Source organism: Myotis nattereri (genome assembly GCF_964212035.1).
Source record: "Myotis nattereri genome assembly, chromosome: 3".
NCBI lineage: Eukaryota > Metazoa > Chordata > Mammalia > Chiroptera > Vespertilionidae > Myotis > Myotis nattereri.
In genome coordinates this window covers 8380527-8399429 of record NC_138077.1, presented here as the reverse complement: position 1 = coordinate 8399429, position 18903 = coordinate 8380527, and the positions used below count along the sequence as shown (strand labels likewise).

The window sequence follows — 18903 nt, the reverse complement described above, 5'->3', positions numbered from 1 at the left end:
GAGAAGACAAATGAAGCGTCCAGAAAGTAGCAGAAAAATAATTAGGGAAACTCGCATCATAGATGGTTACCTGATGTCCAGTTAAGATTTCCACCTGTGCTGGGGGTTTATGGACTATCGCACATTTCATCCACAGAATGGGGGAGGGGCGAGTGTGGCACAGCCAGCCGGGCCCTGTGGTCGGCAGCGTGGCTGAGCGGGCGGCCAGGTGTCCTGAGCAGGGCGACCTCACGGTGAGGCTCCAGGCACAGGGCTGAGGGGGTCACACAGCACAGCCCCGTTCCTTGTGCTGAACCAGCCCCTCCGTTTCCCGGGGGCACCACCCCTTGGGGTGGAGGCCAGGGAATGCTTCCAAGACAGCCCAGGGCTAGAGCCTGGGCGCTGAGCCTCGGATTCCCCATTTCCAGAAAGGAGGGAAGAGTGGCTTCCTCGTGGCCACTGGGAGAAGAGCACGTGACACTGACTCCATTTAACAGCTTCCAGTCTGTCCATCTGACAGCCCGAGGTTGACTGATTCCGTATGTATAGACACACGGACACAAGTGCACAGGTAGCAGACATGCACGTCTACACACAGGTACTTGATTCAAGTGGGATGACAGGCCCCCTGAGAGAGGGGTGCTTCCCCGCCCTGGGGAGGGCACCCGGGGATCAGTGAGACGGGCTGGCCGTGTCCTGGCAGCTGCGAGGGCTGCTAACGGTGGATGAGTTTCTGACTGTTTCCAAGTCCCAAAGCACTGGGCTAACCCTCCCCAAGCTGCCCCCGCTGCGGGTCCAGGCCGGGTGTCGCCACGCCACTTGCTCGCCCTAATGATGAGTGTGGGTTGAGCATCTCTGCACACGCTCCCTGTGAGGAGTAACCCCCCGCCCTCCTGAGCACCCCGTCACAGCAGCACGCCCAGCGCTGCACGGCGGTACTCACGGCTCCAGAGCGAGTAGGCGAGGCGGCAGTTCAGCCGGCGGTACAGCTGCTTGTTCAGGGGCCAGAGGATGAGGGTGCAGAGCTGGATGAAGTTGATGACCAGCCCGCTCACCACAAAGACGAACCCGATGAGGAGGTGCAGGACGAACTGGGTCTTCAGGTAGGCGAGCAGGCCCATGGTCACTCCTCAGTAGCGAGAGCAAGGTCCTTCACTGAGAACGGCCGTCCTGGAGGGACGGGGACAGCAGTCAGGACGCATCCAGGGCCCAGAGGCCAGAGCTGCAGGCGGAAGGGAAGCCCACCGTCCCTACCTCAGAGCCCAGATCCGCAGCCCGAGGGTGAGGGGCTCACCAATGGCAGACTCAGGAGCGTCTGCAGGTCGGCAAACAGGGACCTGGCACCGTCATTTAGCCATGTGTCACACATACACCGCACCACACCACACCACACCACATACACACACACACACACACACACACACACACACCACGCCAGACCACACCACATACACATACACATATACACACCACACCACACAACACACACACACACATATACACACCACACCACACCACACACACACACACACCACACCACATACACACACACATATACACCACGCCACATACACCACACCACATACACACATATACACCACACCACATACACACACATATACACACCACACCACACCACACCACATACACACACACATATACACCACGCCACATACACCACACCACATACACACATATACACCACGCCACACACACACACATATACACACCACACCACACCACACACACACACACACACATATACACACCACACCACACCACACCACATACACACACACACATATACACCACACCACATACACACACATATACACACCACGCCACATACACACACACACATACACACCACACCACACCACATACACACACACATATACACACCACACCACACCTCACACACATATACACACCACACCACACCACATACACACACACATACACCACACCACATACACACACATATACATACCACACCACACCACACCACACCACACACACACACACACACACACACACATATACACCACGCCACATACACACACATATACACCACACCACATACACACACGAACCACACACACACACACCCAGGCATATAATAAAGGAAGAAGGCTAGAAGAAATGCACCCAAATATTAACAGTGATGATCTCTAGGTAAAGGCATTATGGGTAGTTTCAACTTTTTTTTAGCATCTTATTTAAAAAATTTAAATTGCAACTGAAATAAAACACATAACTGCCTTTTAATTCCCAGGCTGTTGTGCACTTTTTCAAGCTAAAAGGCTTTTGTTTTGGTTTCTAACACAAAACCGGCAACTCCTCCAAGAACTTAACTGGTTTTTCTCCCCTTTTCTTCAATGTGCACTTCTTAGTTCCTAAGGTGAAGCCAGAGCTCACATTCTGGGGTTGTCCCTGCTCTGGGCGCTGCCCGACAATTCCCCTTGTGAGGAGAGAAACAGGGAAGCTATGATTCAGCCCCTGGCGAGTCCCAAGCTGGCACGTGATGGTGCTGTGTGCACCCTGCTGAGCGCCCTGCCGCACTTGGCGAGCTGAGCGCGCCAGGGACCCAACCCCTGGTATCCCTGTGCTTGGAGAACAACTGATTGCCAGAAATGGTGCCATGGGGTTTCCCAGGCCGAGCCATAGAAGGGTCCCTGCCTGGCTGGCTCAGGGGAAGCAGCTGCCAGGGGAGGGCACCGGAGCAGGGGGTGCTGGATGTGGAGGGAGCCAAGACCTGTGCCAGGAGAGAGGCCACATGGACGTTGACCCTCCAGGCCCAGACAAGCCTTCAGATGCCCGCAGCCTGTGAGCACCGGACCCGCCCAGCCAGGCTGCCTGCAGCGGTGACCCTGAGCAACCGAGGGCGAGGAAGGCCTCGTGTTCTCACAGCACGGAGCCGGGGACACCTGTTACGCAGCATCAGAACACAATTCATTGCTCTAACGACTGCAGGAACTAACGCACTCGGCCAACACCCACTCCCACCAACAGCAGGCGAGACTCCACAGATCAGATGACTATAACGTCATAATTTCAATACTGCAGGTTCTGGGCTCTCACCTCCCTGTGTTACTGTTGGGAGCCATTAAAGATATTGGCTTAAACAAAGCCATCTTAAGAACTATAAGTTTCTGGTTCCTCCAGAAACTCCTAATTACCAGAAACCACCTGTGTCTTGCAAATTGGCCAGCAGTTACAGATAAACTACCCTCACATAGCTACTAAATCACACATCTCCACTGATAAACACACAGCCATCCAGAGCCTGCTAAATCACACATCTCCGCTGATAAGCACAGCCATCAAAAGCCTAATAAATCTCTAACAAAAGGTTACTGCCCATAGACCCCTTTACCCACCCCCCTTCCCTAAAACAGTATATATTCTGCCGCTGTGAGAATAAAGTTTGAGGCTTGATCAGAACTTGTCTTGCCTCCATTCTTTCGTGTCCCTTGTTTGTCTCATTCTCCTAGGGTGTCTCTTCGTTCCCCCGTTGTTGTCCCGCGGGTCGGGACAGTCTGGCGCCCAACGCGTGGCGACTTGGGGACCCCCTGCGAGAACGTCTGCTTGAAGCGCCTGGCCAGGCACCCCTTAGAGTCGCCACGCAGTATTGACTCGTGAGTGAAGACTCGGCATCTTGATCGCCACGGTTTCGCCCGCCCGTGAGACAGATCGTTGTGAAGGTAAGCAGACGAAACTTTTCAAACAAGAATTTCAAAATACCTCTTGAGAGCCCTCACCCTCTTTGGCACCCCCTTTGGCTGGCCTTTTTAGTTTTCTTGATCTCCCTCCAGTCCACTAATAAGCACTTCACCTCGCCGTTCGGGGAAGAGTGAAGGGTACCCGACACCGGCAGTGAAAACTCTGAATCACTGGGAAAAGTAATTCTTCTCTGGCCCGACCTGTGTCGCCCTCTCTGGCAAACTCTGAGCTCGTTAAGTCTTAGTGGTTGCCATCCTGGTATGGGGCTTATACATCCCAACCTATGACACGCGAGCAGAGGCCGTAAGGTAAAAGGAGAGCGGTTACATAAGGATCACCAGAGATTTAAGAAATTCCCAGCTGACCTGGCACGGGGTTTATACGTCCCAGAGGCTTACGTGGAGGAGGAAATCTTGAGAACTACCCAGTCAAAATAATGGGCAACTCATTGAACTCTCATGAGGTATTTCTAGGTGGGCTCAGGGAGTCCCTCAGGACACGGGGAGTAAGGGTTAAGAGAAAAATTTATGCATTTCTCAGGGGGCTCAGGGAGTCCCTCAAGGCGCGAGATTTTCAGGTTAAAAAGGAAAGATTTAAGCATTTCTCAGGGGGCTCAGGGAGTCCCTCAAGGCTCGAGGATTTCGGGTTAAAAAGAAAGATTTAAGGAATTTTTTCACTTTTGTCACTGACCTTTGCTCATGGTTTATTATAGACTTTTGATTTGCATGTTTAAAGTGTTAAAATTTTAGGAGGAAATCTTTTACAGTTTTTACATGTTATTATAGAATATAACCTTTGTTTTGCTTGAAAAAGGTACATTAGATCTTAAAAGTTTGCCAAAAAGTTAATCAGAACTTGCCAAAAATTGTTTCCCCTTGTGGAACATGGCATTTCATTTCCTAGAGGCTTTAGGAGAGGTCAAGGAGGATGGATCTCCTCCCCCTTCCACCCTCCGCTCCTTAAGAGGAGCAGAAAGAAAAAAAAAAAATGGGAAAAATGGCCTTCATGGCTCCCTCCACCTCCATGTCCTAATCCTGAAATGTTTAATTTGCCATTAATAGAATCACCTGTGCAAAAAGGCCAACTTATAAAGAAATTGGAATATTAAAAGGTACTCCTTAAAATCAGGCTGAAAAAATAGTGCCATGGTCATCTTAATATGTTTTCTTATCTTAACTTGTATTTGGAATCTAAAAGCTGTAATAAGAAATGAAACCCCACTGTTGAATCCGCCTCTGGTGTGAAGAGATTCAAAGGTGGCAAGAGAGAGCAGAGTTACAAGCTCTCCCGCAATGAGATTACTTAATGTTTTATTTAAAACTTACCGGAGAACATCTTATGACAACCAAACTTTGGCTAAGATAACTTTGGGTGTTAGCCATGACTTTAAAAAGTGAAATAGGAAAAAATTTAAAATGTCTTTTTCTATTAAGCATGACTTTGGGGAAAATACGCCATCTGAGTCATTTGCTGAAACTTCCCCCAAAAGCAGGATGGGGGGAAGGGAAGAAGGAGCACATGGCGATCTAATATGGACATCCCCTCCCCAGTATTCTAATTTAAAGTCTCCTTCTCGTAATTGAAAAGTTCTACAAAATTTAAAATGCGTCTGGGATTTCTGTTCACGTGTAAAGAGAGAACCTGGCTTGAAACTGATGCGCGCAAGTTCCGATTTTGGACATTTAGATAGAGTTTTAAGCTAAAATCTCTTTGCAAATGAGCAGAATAAAACCCAAGACTGATTATTTCCTAAATAAAATGGCGAATTTGACCCAGGGTAGAAATTCTAGCAACAAGATTGGTATTTTCCCATAATAATGTTAATGAAGCTACTCCAAAGCTAACTTTAAGACCTCTAAAAGAAAAATCAGTAAAATTGTCTCTGTTACAAAAATTTGCTAAAGTAAATGCCTGAAAATAATTGGATTCGAATCCCAAGAATTATTAAAAATTTCTTAATTTAAAAAAATCTAAGTAGCCCGGTAAAAAACCGGCCCTTTGTTAATTAAAAAGGCTAGCCACGCCTTTCTGTTGGAGAAAGGGGCTGCTTCCCGCCTGTAGCAAATTCTTACAGAAGGTGGTTAATTTACATCTGATTGGTCCAGGGTAGGCCAAACCTGTTCTTCCAGGGAAAACATCCCCCCCCCTCTTCCTCCCCCAGGCCAATTTTGAAACTTCCCACCGGCAAGCAAGGGGCAGAAAACAATGTTAGCTAAACCTTATTTCTTGACCTTCCCCAGAGGAAAAAATTATGGTCCTTTTAAAATCAAAGGCTGGGCCAAGCCCGCCTTGCCAGGCTCAAGTGTGGTTTTCAAAAGCTGCTGTGAAATTTAAGAACTTGGAGTTTACACCTAGGTATCTTAAAATGACATAATACTGAATTAAATGAGATCTGAGTATGCCTCATACAAAATCTAGAGGACAGTATTAAATCTGTTGGTTGATTATATCTTGCATTTTTAAAGTTTAGTCTTAATGTTACTGATTGAGAAATGAGTTTAAATTTAATTAATATCTCTTAATAATAATAAGTATATAATTTTTAAATCATATATATATATATTTAATGGTCTTTTCAAGTTGGATTTCAAAACTATACTTGAAATCATATGGCAAGCTTTATCAAATAAAAATTAATAAATATATTTTAAGTTTTTGCCTCTGAGAAAGGGCAAAACAAGTTATTTTGTTTAATATTTCTTAAAATACAGCAGTGAAATTTTAAGATATAATTTAAAATACAAAAGCTCCTCACTACTGCATTTTAAATTAGGCTGGAGGTGAAGCAGCATTTGCACCTTGTGTATCAGACATAAAACTTTACTAAATTTACTAATCTTTGTAAGCAATTGAATCCTAGTAAAGTAAATTCTTCTGAAAAAGTTACTGAAGGCTTCCCATGATCCCTCTGTATATGCAAATAAGCCGAAAGGGAACGCTGTTTAAAAACATTATTTTAAATTTAATAAAAAGGAGAAATTTTAATATTTTGAAATATCTTCCACTAATATTTACAGGATAATCTAATGATTTGCTGTTAAAATACCAGATCTGAAAATAAGTACAGTCACCATAAATGTTTAATGACTTTGACTTGGAATACATGGCCTTGCAGCACTACCAGTCAATATCCAAGAAGTAGCCCTATAGGTTACTTTGTGTAAAAAAGAAAGATTTTTCTTTTTTAAGTTAAAGTTCTCTAAGTGTAATCTAACAGGAGGAAGACAAACCAGACACCCAACAGCCCAGAGACCACCTGGGGCATGGTAAAATAAAGTATGGTAACAATTAATTCAGGTAAAAACTGTAATTCAGATAACATGCCTAAGTTTTACCTAGGTTACCCAAGGACTCTAGATAATGTGTTTACCCAAAACTGTAGTTTAGATAGCATGCTGTCTGTTTCTGTAAATTGCTTTTATTTGCAAACTAGGTCCCTCATTCCAAACCTCGAGACAGCCAATTTAAAATTAAGTTGTCATGACCTAGAGCAAAGAATATTCTTACATGGTATTATTCTACAAAGTTTTATTAGTTTTTGATGCTTTACAATAGTATATTGTGCATTTATCCCAAACAAACTTACAAATTAATATTTACCTTGGATATTTTGAGAATGTGAAAGGATTTATTCCCTCCTGGGGAAGGCACTTAAGCATTCGGTATTGACCTCTCTTGACTTTTTTTAGGAACAGCATTGCATACCTATAACAAATTATCTAACCAGCTAATTGACGATGTCCAAGCTCTCTCAGGCACTATCAATGATCTCCAAGATCAGATAGATTCCTTAGCTGAAGTAGTACTACAAAATAGAAGAGGGTTAGATTTGCTCACAGCAGAACAGGGAGGAATATGCTTAGCCCTACAGGAACGCTGCTGCTTCTATGCCAACAAATCCGGGATCGTCCGAGACAAGATAAAGAAGTTACAAGAAGATCTAGTGAAGAGACGGAGAGAATTATTCGAGAACCCCCTTTGGAGCGGATTGAACGGACTCCTGCCCTACCTGCTTCCTGTTCTCGGCCCCCTTGTCAGCCTTTTCCTAATCCTAGCTTTCGGCCCCTGGGCTTTTAGGAAATTAACAGACCTTGTAAAACAGCAGGTTGATAGCGTCCTGGCCAAACCCATTCAGGTACACTACCATCGTCTAACCATGTTAGACCGTGAATGTGATTATAATGACTGCTAAAACTCCCTCCCTGTGGGGACAGCATGACGCCAGAGGGATGCTTGCCTACTCCCCATAGAAGGAGAAAGGCATGGGCACCGACCTGGGTGCACGGCAAAGCACTGCAAGGGAAGGTCACAAAAAATTTTTTGACCTCCTCTGGATTTCCCTGTGAGCACACCTGGTTTGCATAGAGGTTGGTATCCATACATAACTTTCGGCTCTGCCTCTCCTCCCCAAAAGATACCAAGAGCCACTGATGGTGGGACCCCACCATCCCACGGGAGGAACCAGGTCCCTACTCCCCCAGTCGGTTAAAGCCCACCCTTAATAAAGAAAAAGGGAGGAATTGTTGGGAGCCATTAAAGATATTGGCTTAAACAAAGCCATCTTAAGAACTATAAGTTTCTGGTTCCTCCAGAAACTCCTAATTACCAGAAACCACCTGTGTCTTGCAAATTGGCCAGCAGTTACAGATAAACTACCCTCACATAGCTACTAAATCACACATCTCCACTGATAAACACACAGCCATCCAGAGCCTGCTAAATCACACATCTCCGCTGATAAGCACAGCCATCAAAAGCCTAATAAATCTCTAACAAAAGGTTACTGCCCATAGACCCCTTTACCCACCCCCCTTCCCTAAAACAGTATATATTCTGCCGCTGTGAGAATAAAGTTTGAGGCTTGATCAGAACTTGTCTTGCCTCCATTCTTTCGTGTCCCTTGTTTGTCTCATTCTCCTAGGGTGTCTCTTCGTTCCCCCGTTGTTGTCCCGCGGGTCGGGACATGTTACCTCTGAGGAAACCGAGGGCCAGAGAGGCCCGAGCGGCATCAGGGCCTGCGGCTCAGGCCGGGGGAGGCCACGGCGAGCCCTTGGCCACGGCGAGCCCTTGGCCACAGCCGCTCCTCATTTCTGGTTCTGATGCGTGAAGACAGGGTTCCCTTGAGAAAAGACCTGGACCCCAGCTCTCCTCCTCCCCCATCGCCGTGATTCTAGAGGACCGCCTGGGAAGCCCTGCCCGTGGGGAGCCCTGCTGCTGCTTTACCTGAGAGAAGAGCCAGGCCAGGCCCTGGGAGGCGGGACAGCCGGCCCACCCCGTCCACATGGCCTTCTCATTAGTGCTCAGACGCTGTCCTCTGAGACGGCGAGGAAACCTGAGCCGTTTCTAAGTCCCGTCAGCAGATAACAGGTTTAGATTGTTCCAGGAGCCTGGCACCTGCACAACCTGGGCCCCGGCTGAGGTGGCCGCCTCCTGGGTTCTGTGGCCCCTGTACAAGCCGCTAGGACCCCACCTTCTCAGCTGCATGATCACCTTCCCCAAAGGGACATACAGGGTGGTGTCACCACCACCCATACGCCCCCACCCCCTGGGGACAGGCTGCTGGCCACTCAGAGAGGGGGAGTGAGCCAGGTGGCTCAGCAAGGCCGAGCTAAAAATAGTTCCACAGCAGGTAAGCCTCACAAGGCCCGGAGGCACGGCTCCAGGAAGCCAGCAAGAGTTCCAGTCCTCCAGTCCGCAGGAAGGACTGGGCACCAGACCCAGACCTCCTCCCAGCTGCAGCACCCCTGAGCACCCAGTGCTCCTTCTCAAGGCCGGTGGTTAAGGGGAGAGCTGGGAGCCAGGAGCCCTGGCCATTCTCAGACCTGACCCTGGTACCTCATTATGGGTGAGCTGTGTCCCCCAAAAAGAAACATTGGTGCCCTACCTCCAGCACCTCAGAATGTGGCTGTAGGTGGGAATATGGTCTTTACAAAGGTAACCAAGTTAAATGAGGTCACTGGTGTGGGCCCTAATCCCATTGGACAGATGTCTTTATAAGAGGAGATGAGGACAGACGCACAGAGGGACAATCATGTGAGAACACGGGGAGGGGACAGTGTCTGTAAGCCGAGGAGGGAGGCCTTGGGAGGAACCAGACCTGTGATGACCATGATCTCAGCCTCCAGCCTCCAGACTGTGAGCAATAATTTCTGTTGCTTCTGTCCCCTGCCTGTGGTACTGTCGCAGCAGCCCCAGCAAAGGAATACACTTCTTATAAGTATTCAGGCCTTTTCCTAGAAGTGCACAAACCCCTCCCATGTCCTGCTGTAAACTTGGCCCTGCTGCTCAGGTGGCCCAGAGCCTGGCAGTGAACCCTGACCAGGCCTCGCCCTGCTCAAGGGTGAGCCCATCCCCTGCTCAGGAGTCCATCACCAGACGCCCATGGGACCCTCTCCCCAGCCCTGGCCCCTTTGTCCCTCTCAACCTCAAGAACTAGCTAGTCAGGCAGTCTGACCTTCAGGTGAGGATCTTTGTGGAAAGCACATCTTTTCCACAGAAATGGAGATGGAAGTCACGTGCCCACCGCCTCCGCACTAGCCAGAGTGTGGCCAGGCGTCCATGGCTTCGCTCTCTGCAGAGAAGGTAATGGCTTTCTCCGCATGTGGAGGACGGCTCTTTCATTTACACATGAGGTCAATGTCAGTCCTTCCATCTGGGTGCCGTTCATGCCTCTGCCGACGGCGCGTCAATCACACAGCGGGAGAGCGGAGAGGACCTGACGCTGCACCATCCCCTACAACATCCAGGCTGCCCCACAGCCACGCGGCTCCCCCTGTGCTGGAGCAGGAGCTGGCCCGTGCCGGGGCTGCCTCGTCAGGTGACCTGAGGCCCTGGTTCCTGAGCTCCAGGGAGACAACCTCTTGGGAACCAATTCCCCTTCCGAGCCGTGCGCACAGCACCTCACCTTGTCCTGTCTGTGTGGTCCTTCCAACAGTCAGTCTAACCTTGAGGAGGCGGTGGTTGGTGAAGGGAGAGGACGCTGAAATATTAGTCTCCATCACTCTCGCTTTAAACACAGCTTGGACGAGCGTGACTGGGTGGTCTCCTGGCCCACAGCCAATGGGAAGCACCAGGTTACACAATGGGGCAGGGGGGTGCTGGAGGCAGATATCCTGCTGACAGCAGCACAAAGGGGCAGAGACAAGCTGGTGACTCCATCAGCACCACCTCCGCGGGTGTCCAGTGTTGGGGAGCAGGTTTGCAGACCCAATGGCACCTCAATGACATCATGAATGAGAACATAATACAACAATTGTGGTCCACCCTGACCTCACTAAAATGCTGAGAAAGGGCCGTACCACACTCACCGTGTTATTTAAGAAGGCTGGAAGCAGGGAAGGTATTAATTACAACTCTGACTAAAGTTTTAGAATAGATGAATCCTGTTTTTGAGGTTTAAAGGGTCTAGCTTTAGTTCTTGGGTAAACCCATCACGGAGACCATCTTATCTTTCAAAAAGGCTGAAAAAGATGACATATTTCTTTGCTAATAATAATCTGTTGCCAGTCCAGCCTCATCAACATTTGGAATCACCAAGAAGTCTAAACATCAGGAAGGAGAAGTAACAACATCATTATGTGCAGAGAGCAGGTTTGGATCCTTAGAACCAAGAGAACCCACTGCAACCGAAATGCTACTTTAAACAATAAGTAACGAGAGTAATACTAAAAAGAATAAAATACAATATGCAGAACCCTGGCCGGATTGCTCAGTTGGTTAGAGCGTCATCCTGATACACCAAGGTTGTGGGTTCAATGCCCAGTCAGGGCACAGACAAGAATCAACCAATGAATACATGCATAAATAAGTAGAACAACAAATCGATGTCTCTCTCTCTCCTCCCCCTTCCTCTCTCTCTAAAATCAATAAATCAATAAAAACATGTAGAAATCAACATTCTCATAATGTTCAATAACTACTTCTAACTGAAGTTACTAGAAAGGACGATGACAATAGAGCTTATTTCTTTTTGACTTGACAGTTCCAGGTCACTGGACCTAGATGGTCATTTTTGGGACAACGGAGAAGCCTAGGAAGTCACGCACTGAAGATGGGAGCTTCAGGCAGCCGGACGCTCTGCCACACGGGTCACGTGGGGCCCAGGCTGCCGGGACTCCTCCGTCTTTAGTGCACGGCTTCCTGGGAGCTCTGTTGTCCCTTTCCAGGAGGCAGAAAGGGGGAACACTGGAAGTCGGGACTAGGGATTTCCTCTCATGCAAGTGGAATGCAAGCTCAGAGTTTGAGCACTTAGTTGCCAGGAGGATGAGGACATGTGGCCCTGTCATGTGTGCAGGCAGCCACAGGTCCACACAAACACACAAACACAGAAGGCATGTGGAGGAGACAGTGTGTACATTTGCAATAAAAGACAAACTACCTACTCCCAAACTTCAGAAGAATTAAACAAAGTCTATGCGATGAAACCTTACATCTTGCAAGATGCAAAAGCAGAACTAAGCAAATCAAAACATACTGGGCAACAGGTGGCAACAGCTAACTGCCCGCTGGCTCTCACTAGTGCCTTTGGCAGGCCTGGGCCACTGCAGCCCTGGACCCTGGCTGGCTTCGGGGCTCATGAATGGGATGTGGTGGGAGTAACGTTCTGGACTCCAGAGCTTGGCCCTTCAGAGGCCTCGCAGCTTCCCTGGCACCCCTGGGCCACGGAGGGAGGAAGCTGGGGCTAGTCTGCCGCAATGGGACCACATGGAGCAGAAATGGACCCATAGCCCCAGGCTGGCTGCCAGCGCATTACAACCACACGAAGGACTGCAAGTGAGACCAGCAGAAGAACCAGCCTGCTGAGCCCAGGGCGGTGAGCCAATGAAACAATGGTTGCTTTAAGTTGCTACATATCGAGGTGGTTTGTTAGACAGTCATATGTCAATGACACACAAACCATACATTCTAAGTTAGTTTGTAAATGTAATTGAACCGTAATTTAAAAAACAATAGTCCCCCACCCTTTACCCCCAGAACTAGACATATAGGTCCTACAGTTCATATGGAAAAACAAACAGGAAAGACAGCCAAGGAAACCATGAAAAAGAACCAAGGAACAGCCCTATAAAAGGCCACCACATACCATGTAGCCTCAAAAAATCAAGAGTGTGGTCCTGGCCTATGCACGGACATGTGAACCAGTGAGTGGAGAGGCCGTGAGGAGCCCCTGGGCACCTGCACAGGTATGGCCCTCCGTGTGGTGGGAGGCTGTGCGTGGGCTGCACAGTGCTACAGGCTAAGGAACAACACACACACCCCCGTATATGTATTCACGTTTATTTATTTCAACTTGGGCAAATTGGTATTTCTATTGTATTTAGATGCTATTATAATAAATAGCATACAAAATTAACTTAAAAGCATTACTGGACTAAGTGAATCTTTTTTTTTTTTTTTAAATATATTTTATTGATTTTTTACAGAGAGGAAGGGAGAGAGATAGAGAGTTAGAAACATCGATGAGAGAGAAACATCGATCAGCTGCCTCCCGCACATCCCCCGCCGGGGATATGCCCGCAACCGAGGCACATGCCCCTGACCGGAATCGAACCTGGGACCCCTCAGTCCGCAGGCCGACGCTCTATCCACTGAGCCAAACCGGCTTCGGCGAACTAAGTGAATCTTTTAGCATTAGACATTTGCTCTACCAGTGAGTAATGACGGTACAACTAAATGACACACCAGCCTGTCCGGTGTGGCCCAGTGGTTGAGCTTTGACCCATGAACCAAGAGGTCATCAGTTTGATTCCCATCCAGGGCACCTGCCTATGCTGTGGGCTCAGTCCCCAGTAGGGGACGTGCAAGAGGCAGCCAATCAATGTCTCTCACATCAATGTTTCTCTCTCCCTCTCTCTTCCTCTCTCTAAAATCCGTGCTTAAATCTTTTTAAGCACTCGCCGGTTTGGTTCAATGGATAGAGTGCTGGCATGCAGACTGGGTTCCAGTTCGATTCTAGTCAAGGACATATGCCTGGGTTACAGGATCAATCCCCAGTAGGGGGCATGCAGGAGGCAGCTAATCAATGATTCTCTCTCATCATTGATGTTTCTATCTCTCTCCCTCTCCCTTCCTCTCTGAAATCAACAAAAATATATTTTTAAAAAAACTGCAGAACCATGGTAGGAGGGTGCAAGCCTGCTCCAATCTGTGGACAGCGGGGATGTGGGGACCCTGGGGACACAGAAGCCACGGTGCCACCAGGTGAGGAGGCAGCTGGTGAAGCACCTCCAGGGACCCCTCACACCCTACCTACCCCAACTCTCCGAGTTCCAGAATCTTTTGCCTTTTCAAGGCTGTTCTGATGGGTGTACTGGCTTGAGTAGTGGTGCTGTTTGCGGTGGGAAGGGGAGGAGGCAGGGGGGAGAGATGTGAAAAGCTCCAGGACCTGATGACTGCACAATAGACCTGTGACAGGTCTCCGGCCTGCAGGACACTGCGGGCACTGCTCACCCCGAGGGCCTGGTGGGGCCACAGCACAGGAGTGCTCTCCTACGGGGCCTACGGGGCAAGCGTGGGGACCGGGTTCCAGAACACACACCATGCACACACACATGCACACACACATGCACTCACACACACGCACGCACACACAACAGTGACAGCTAAGTTGACTTAGACCTAATTTTATGACAATGAACCGCCTGCTATAATAACAACGTTTTATTCGCCAAGAAATGGATGGAGGTTTGCTCTGTGATTATCAACCAGCTGGGGGCTGACACACTTTTCTGCATGTACAATGTATTTCACAAATTCACAAATTACATGGGAGTACTGGCTTCCTCTTGGGAATGCAGAGAGCCTGTCGCTCCCGCCCTTACAACAAGAATAGAGCCAAGCAAACTGCAAGTTCATGACTTTCCTTAGCCCCATCGGAGACCTGAGGTCACAGGCAGCCAGCTAACAAGAAACTGGGGGCAAGAAGGAGGCCTGCAGAGAGCAGGACTGAGCCCTCGGTTCCCGGGCAGTTCCGGGATGCTGCTAAGAGGATTTCGGCTGGAACAGCAGAGACCAGGTGAGTCTGCATGGCTGGGAGAGGGAGTGTGAAGTCGCAGAGCTGGGGGGGGGGGTCAGGAGGGGAGGGGTCCCTCACCCTCCTGCCGGCCTTTCCTCTGTGATCACCCCCCCCTCAACACACACACACACACACACACAGTGAGAGTCCTGGGAAAGCTCCCCCTGCACAAACTCTAGAACTTGTTGGCGAACAGGGTGGTTTTAATCATGAGAAACAAGCCTTAACGGATGGCCAAGGTGTTGACAAAGATTAAAAAGTGTCACATTTGTCATTAAAGAGGCATTATGAGTCACACACTTAATAGATTTTTTTAAAGTTAGGGATTCAAAATGGAACCAAACAAACTGGGTTTCAAATACCCACCCTTGGCCTCTGCTCACGGCTGTGGGTGAGCCCCCACACGTCCCCCCGGTCCCACCGCAGCCCTGACCCAGGTGCGGTTGGAAAAGGTCTATCTGACCCCGAGTCATGGTCACCGGTCACTCAGCACCTGCCTCTTATCTGAGCTTCCTTCTCAATGTAAACTCAGAACATCTCAGATACACACGTTTTAACATAAAGGATAGTATTCAAAAGCATTACTCGGATCCAGGAAATGTAATACCCAATAGAGAGTGGAATAAAGATCGCCATCAGTGAACGCAGTGTGCCCACCAGGTTTGCCGGCGATTAGCAAACATGTGTGATGCCATCTGCCCAGCAACTGGCACATGGCGTGACCCCGGGACCCAGGATCAAGGTCCTGTCTGCTTCCTCACTTGCTACCGGTCGATGCCCTCCTCTGACTGGACCGTAGAAAGGTCTGGGCCGAGGTGCTGGACATGGGCAGTTCAAGGTCATGGCGTACACCTCACCCGACCCACCCCAGGGCCAGTCCTGCTCTGTCCTGTGGGCTGCTCCGTCCCCACTGTGTCATTGGGGTTGTGATTTCAAGGACACACAACAACCTATCACGTATACTCTGAACTGTGGTCGTGAGGATGAGACAGAGGCAACGAGGAGCCCCGTCCTCCTGGGGCAGCGGGGAGGGGTCCGGATGGTGAGGACACGCTGGCCCGCGGGGAAGCAGCCGCCGAGGCCAGACGTGACCTCTGCTCCCCTGCCGGCTGGGTCCCAGGATGGCAGCTAGGGTACGATCGAGTCTGGGGAGATGGGGCCGGGGGCCCCGCCTCTGCCTTGGGAGGGTGCTGCTCAGTTCATCCCTAACAAGGCTGCTCTGGTCCAGGGCACAGGCGCCCGTGCCCAGCTGACTGCGTGGCGACCTCAGGACTTTGGAAGAGAAGAAATCAGAGGTGCCCTGGCTCCTGAGAGAACCTTCTTCCTGTGACCCCTCCCGGGAACCTGCTTAGGGAGACAGCTCCTTCCCACAGGCATCTGTGCCCACGACTTCCTTCCCAAAAGTCAGAGAAATCCCACAGTAGCCAGGCTGGCCGCGGCCCTGCCCCTCCCCCACACCATGACCCTGCAGGGCGGCCAAAGGGACAGCCCAGACCACAGCCCCTTACCTCTGTCCCTCCCAGACTCAGCCAGCAGGACGCAGGGACAGCCCAGGCCCACTCAGCATGGACCTCCAGAGCGTAAAACCGTCTGTGGGCTGCAGAGCTGCGAGGGGCCTCCCGTGCCTGCATTTCTGAGCAGGGCTCTGGGCATCTGTCACAGGAGCCAACGGGGCACAGCGTGCTGCCAAGTAGGTGAAATGTTAGGGCCTGGGGCATCGCTGTGTTGCAAGCTTACTTTCAGACTTGGCACTGAGGTCAACAGAAGAATGGGGTGAGAGTGGAAGGCCGACAGAGCTTGGAGAGGCAGGAAACATCAAGTTCAAACTCCGCGGGGGTCCCTGCTCTGAGCAGCTTGGCCAGCCCCTCCGGGCCTGGGGCCCAGCTGTTATCGCCGCCCGTTCACAGGGGGCTCCATCTCGGAACGTCAGTCTCGGCGAGAAAGTGGTCACACGACGTGATCGCAGCACAGGAACCGTCGCCTGTTGCCCTCCATGCTTGGTCTTAAACAGAACTGTTTCCCGGCCTTGCCTTTACTGATGGTGGTGAATGAGCGGCTGCTGCTCCCAGCACCAGCACCTCTACCCACAGGACCACGGCTCGGCCCATTTTGTTCTCCACACGCTCCTCTGCGAGCCACCCCGACCCATGCTCGTGGGGGCTCCCAGAGAAGGTTGTAAAGTCCAGGCTTGGGGGGGCTGGGCTGGCTCAGGGACAAGAGGCTGCCCCAGAGGACTTTAAACTCCAGGAGGACATGAGGGCCGAGCCCTGCAGGCATGGCCCCAGGATGGGGGAGGTCCCTAGCCATCAGCTGGGCATCCACCCTCCTGGCCTGGACTTTCTCCTCATTCTGAGCCACTGAGAGCAGTTCCCCAGGATTGATTCTATTTCCTGTCTCCTCCCTGGAAAGTGAGCACAGGGAACTCTTGGTCTAGAACCCAGGACTTGGAGAGAGTCGCACTGGAACCCACAGCCACCCCAGGGAAGGAGGGGGTGTCCCCAGGAAGAACTGCAAAGTGTGACCCAGCCCTCCAGAGACAACTTTCTCAGCCTCCCTGTCCTGTCACCCAGGGCGGCGCCTGGCACCTTGAGAAGTTGGGGTGAATGAACAGTGAACAATTCAGTCCATCAATATCCATTAAACACCAGCAAACTCACAAGGTGAGACCCCCGTGGCCTCCAGTGACCACGCACGACAGCTGGCTTGGCCGAGGGCGCGCGGCACCTGGCACCCCCTCACCACGGCGTTCCTTCCTGTTTCCGTGAAGGGACTGACCGAGGGCACCTGGAGGCACGTGTCCAGGTCGCTCCGTAACAGCCATGGGGCTGCCCAGCACAGAGGCTGCTCACTGAGAGCCAAGCAACAGCCTGAGCCTCTGCACCTCTGTCCCCGAAACCACCCACCACAGGGCCCTGCAGGTCCAGCAGGGTTACAGAGACTGCAGCGCCCGTGGGTCTGGAAGTGTCTGGGTTGTGCCGGGAGCTCAGCGGAGTGGCACCTGGCATATGCCTTTGTAACTGAAGACATCTCACGAGTCCTCAAATTCCGTAAGTAACTTCCTTCCCTAAGGTCTAGATCCACAACAAAAGGGCGAATTCACTTTTGCCATCAACTGAAAAAGAGCAAGTGAAAGGACAGCCCTTGGAGATGACGCATGGCCATTGGGCACAACGCGCTCCAGCCAACCCCAAAGGCCACGCCCTTCAGCCCCGAGTTCAGCGGTCAGGAACCGATCCTACGGGGACCAAGGAAGGAACCGATCCTACGGGGACCAAGGAAGGAACCGGTCCTATGGGGACCAGGAGACAAGTGGGAAGGTGAATGCTGGACAGGCGGCTAGTGATGGATGATACCAAACACGGGAGACACAGGGCAACCTTGGTGAACCGGCGCACCACCTCCAGGTGCATTTGTCCCTCAGGACCTGGCTGCAGGGAGGCCTCAGTGACATGACGTGACTACTGCGTACACGGCTGGCGGACAGAGGTACACATGTCATGACAAACACACGCCTAAGAGAGACTGTACCTAACTGCCCTGGGGAAATCTCTGGTCATGAAATGATGTGGACTTTTTAAAAAATGCTTTTCTAATTTTCACTTAAGTTTCGGCATGGAATAATGATAACTTCTATAGTCATAAAAATGTTACTAAAATCAAAACAGTATCCTTGAAGTGAAAAGCTCTGAGGAGTCACGTATAGCAGCGAAGATGAGAAGGCCCTAGCACCAACACCCGGGCGTTCACCGTGCCTGAGCCCAGGCTGAGGGCTGCCCACAGGCCCATGGCTGACAGCGGGGCCTGTCCTAGGCCGGCGACCCTGGCGTATGCCTCATGCAGGACGGCAGCTGATGCCAACTGCTGTCACTCTAGAGGTTTCTCTTCTGATAAAATGGCTCTTTCTATTAGGCAAGCATTCTGCAACCAAGCCACGAGACAAGTTCGTGGAACTGGGACTCCTCTTGGGAAAGCGTTCAAGGCCTGCCTGCAGGGGTGGGGGGTGGGGGTGGCGGGAGGAGGCAGGAGGCAGGAGCGGGACGTTTAAAGGCACTGGAACACTACCAGGAGGTGGGTTATCTGTTGCACTAAGTTTAGGGATTTCTAAGATTAAATGAAACTAAAAACGCAGAACTCGCTGGCACCAGAAGTGTCTTCAATTAAATGGTCAACAAAGGCACCTCCAGAGC

The 18903-nt window shown here is 50.5% G+C and overlaps 1 protein-coding gene across 6 annotated transcripts in view; it reads right to left on the bottom strand.

Annotated features, from left to right (window-relative positions):
• The window catches only part of AGPAT3 (1-acylglycerol-3-phosphate O-acyltransferase 3), a gene marked incomplete at its 3' end in the record, with an annotated part of 74341 nt that overhangs the window by 11772 nt on the left and 43666 nt on the right, over window positions 1–18903 (bottom strand). For 5 of the 6 annotated variants that reach the window (XM_081088012.1, XM_081088016.1, XM_081088015.1 and 2 more), the window contains exon 2: window positions 923–1149. In XM_081088012.1, coding sequence (XP_080944138.1) covers window positions 923–1100 — 178 coding nt within the window. In that variant the 5' untranslated portion in view covers window positions 1101–1149. Of the gene's footprint in view, window positions 1–922; window positions 1150–16224; window positions 16344–18903 lie in introns of those variants that run through there. The other variant, XM_081088014.1, reaches the window with a different exon arrangement.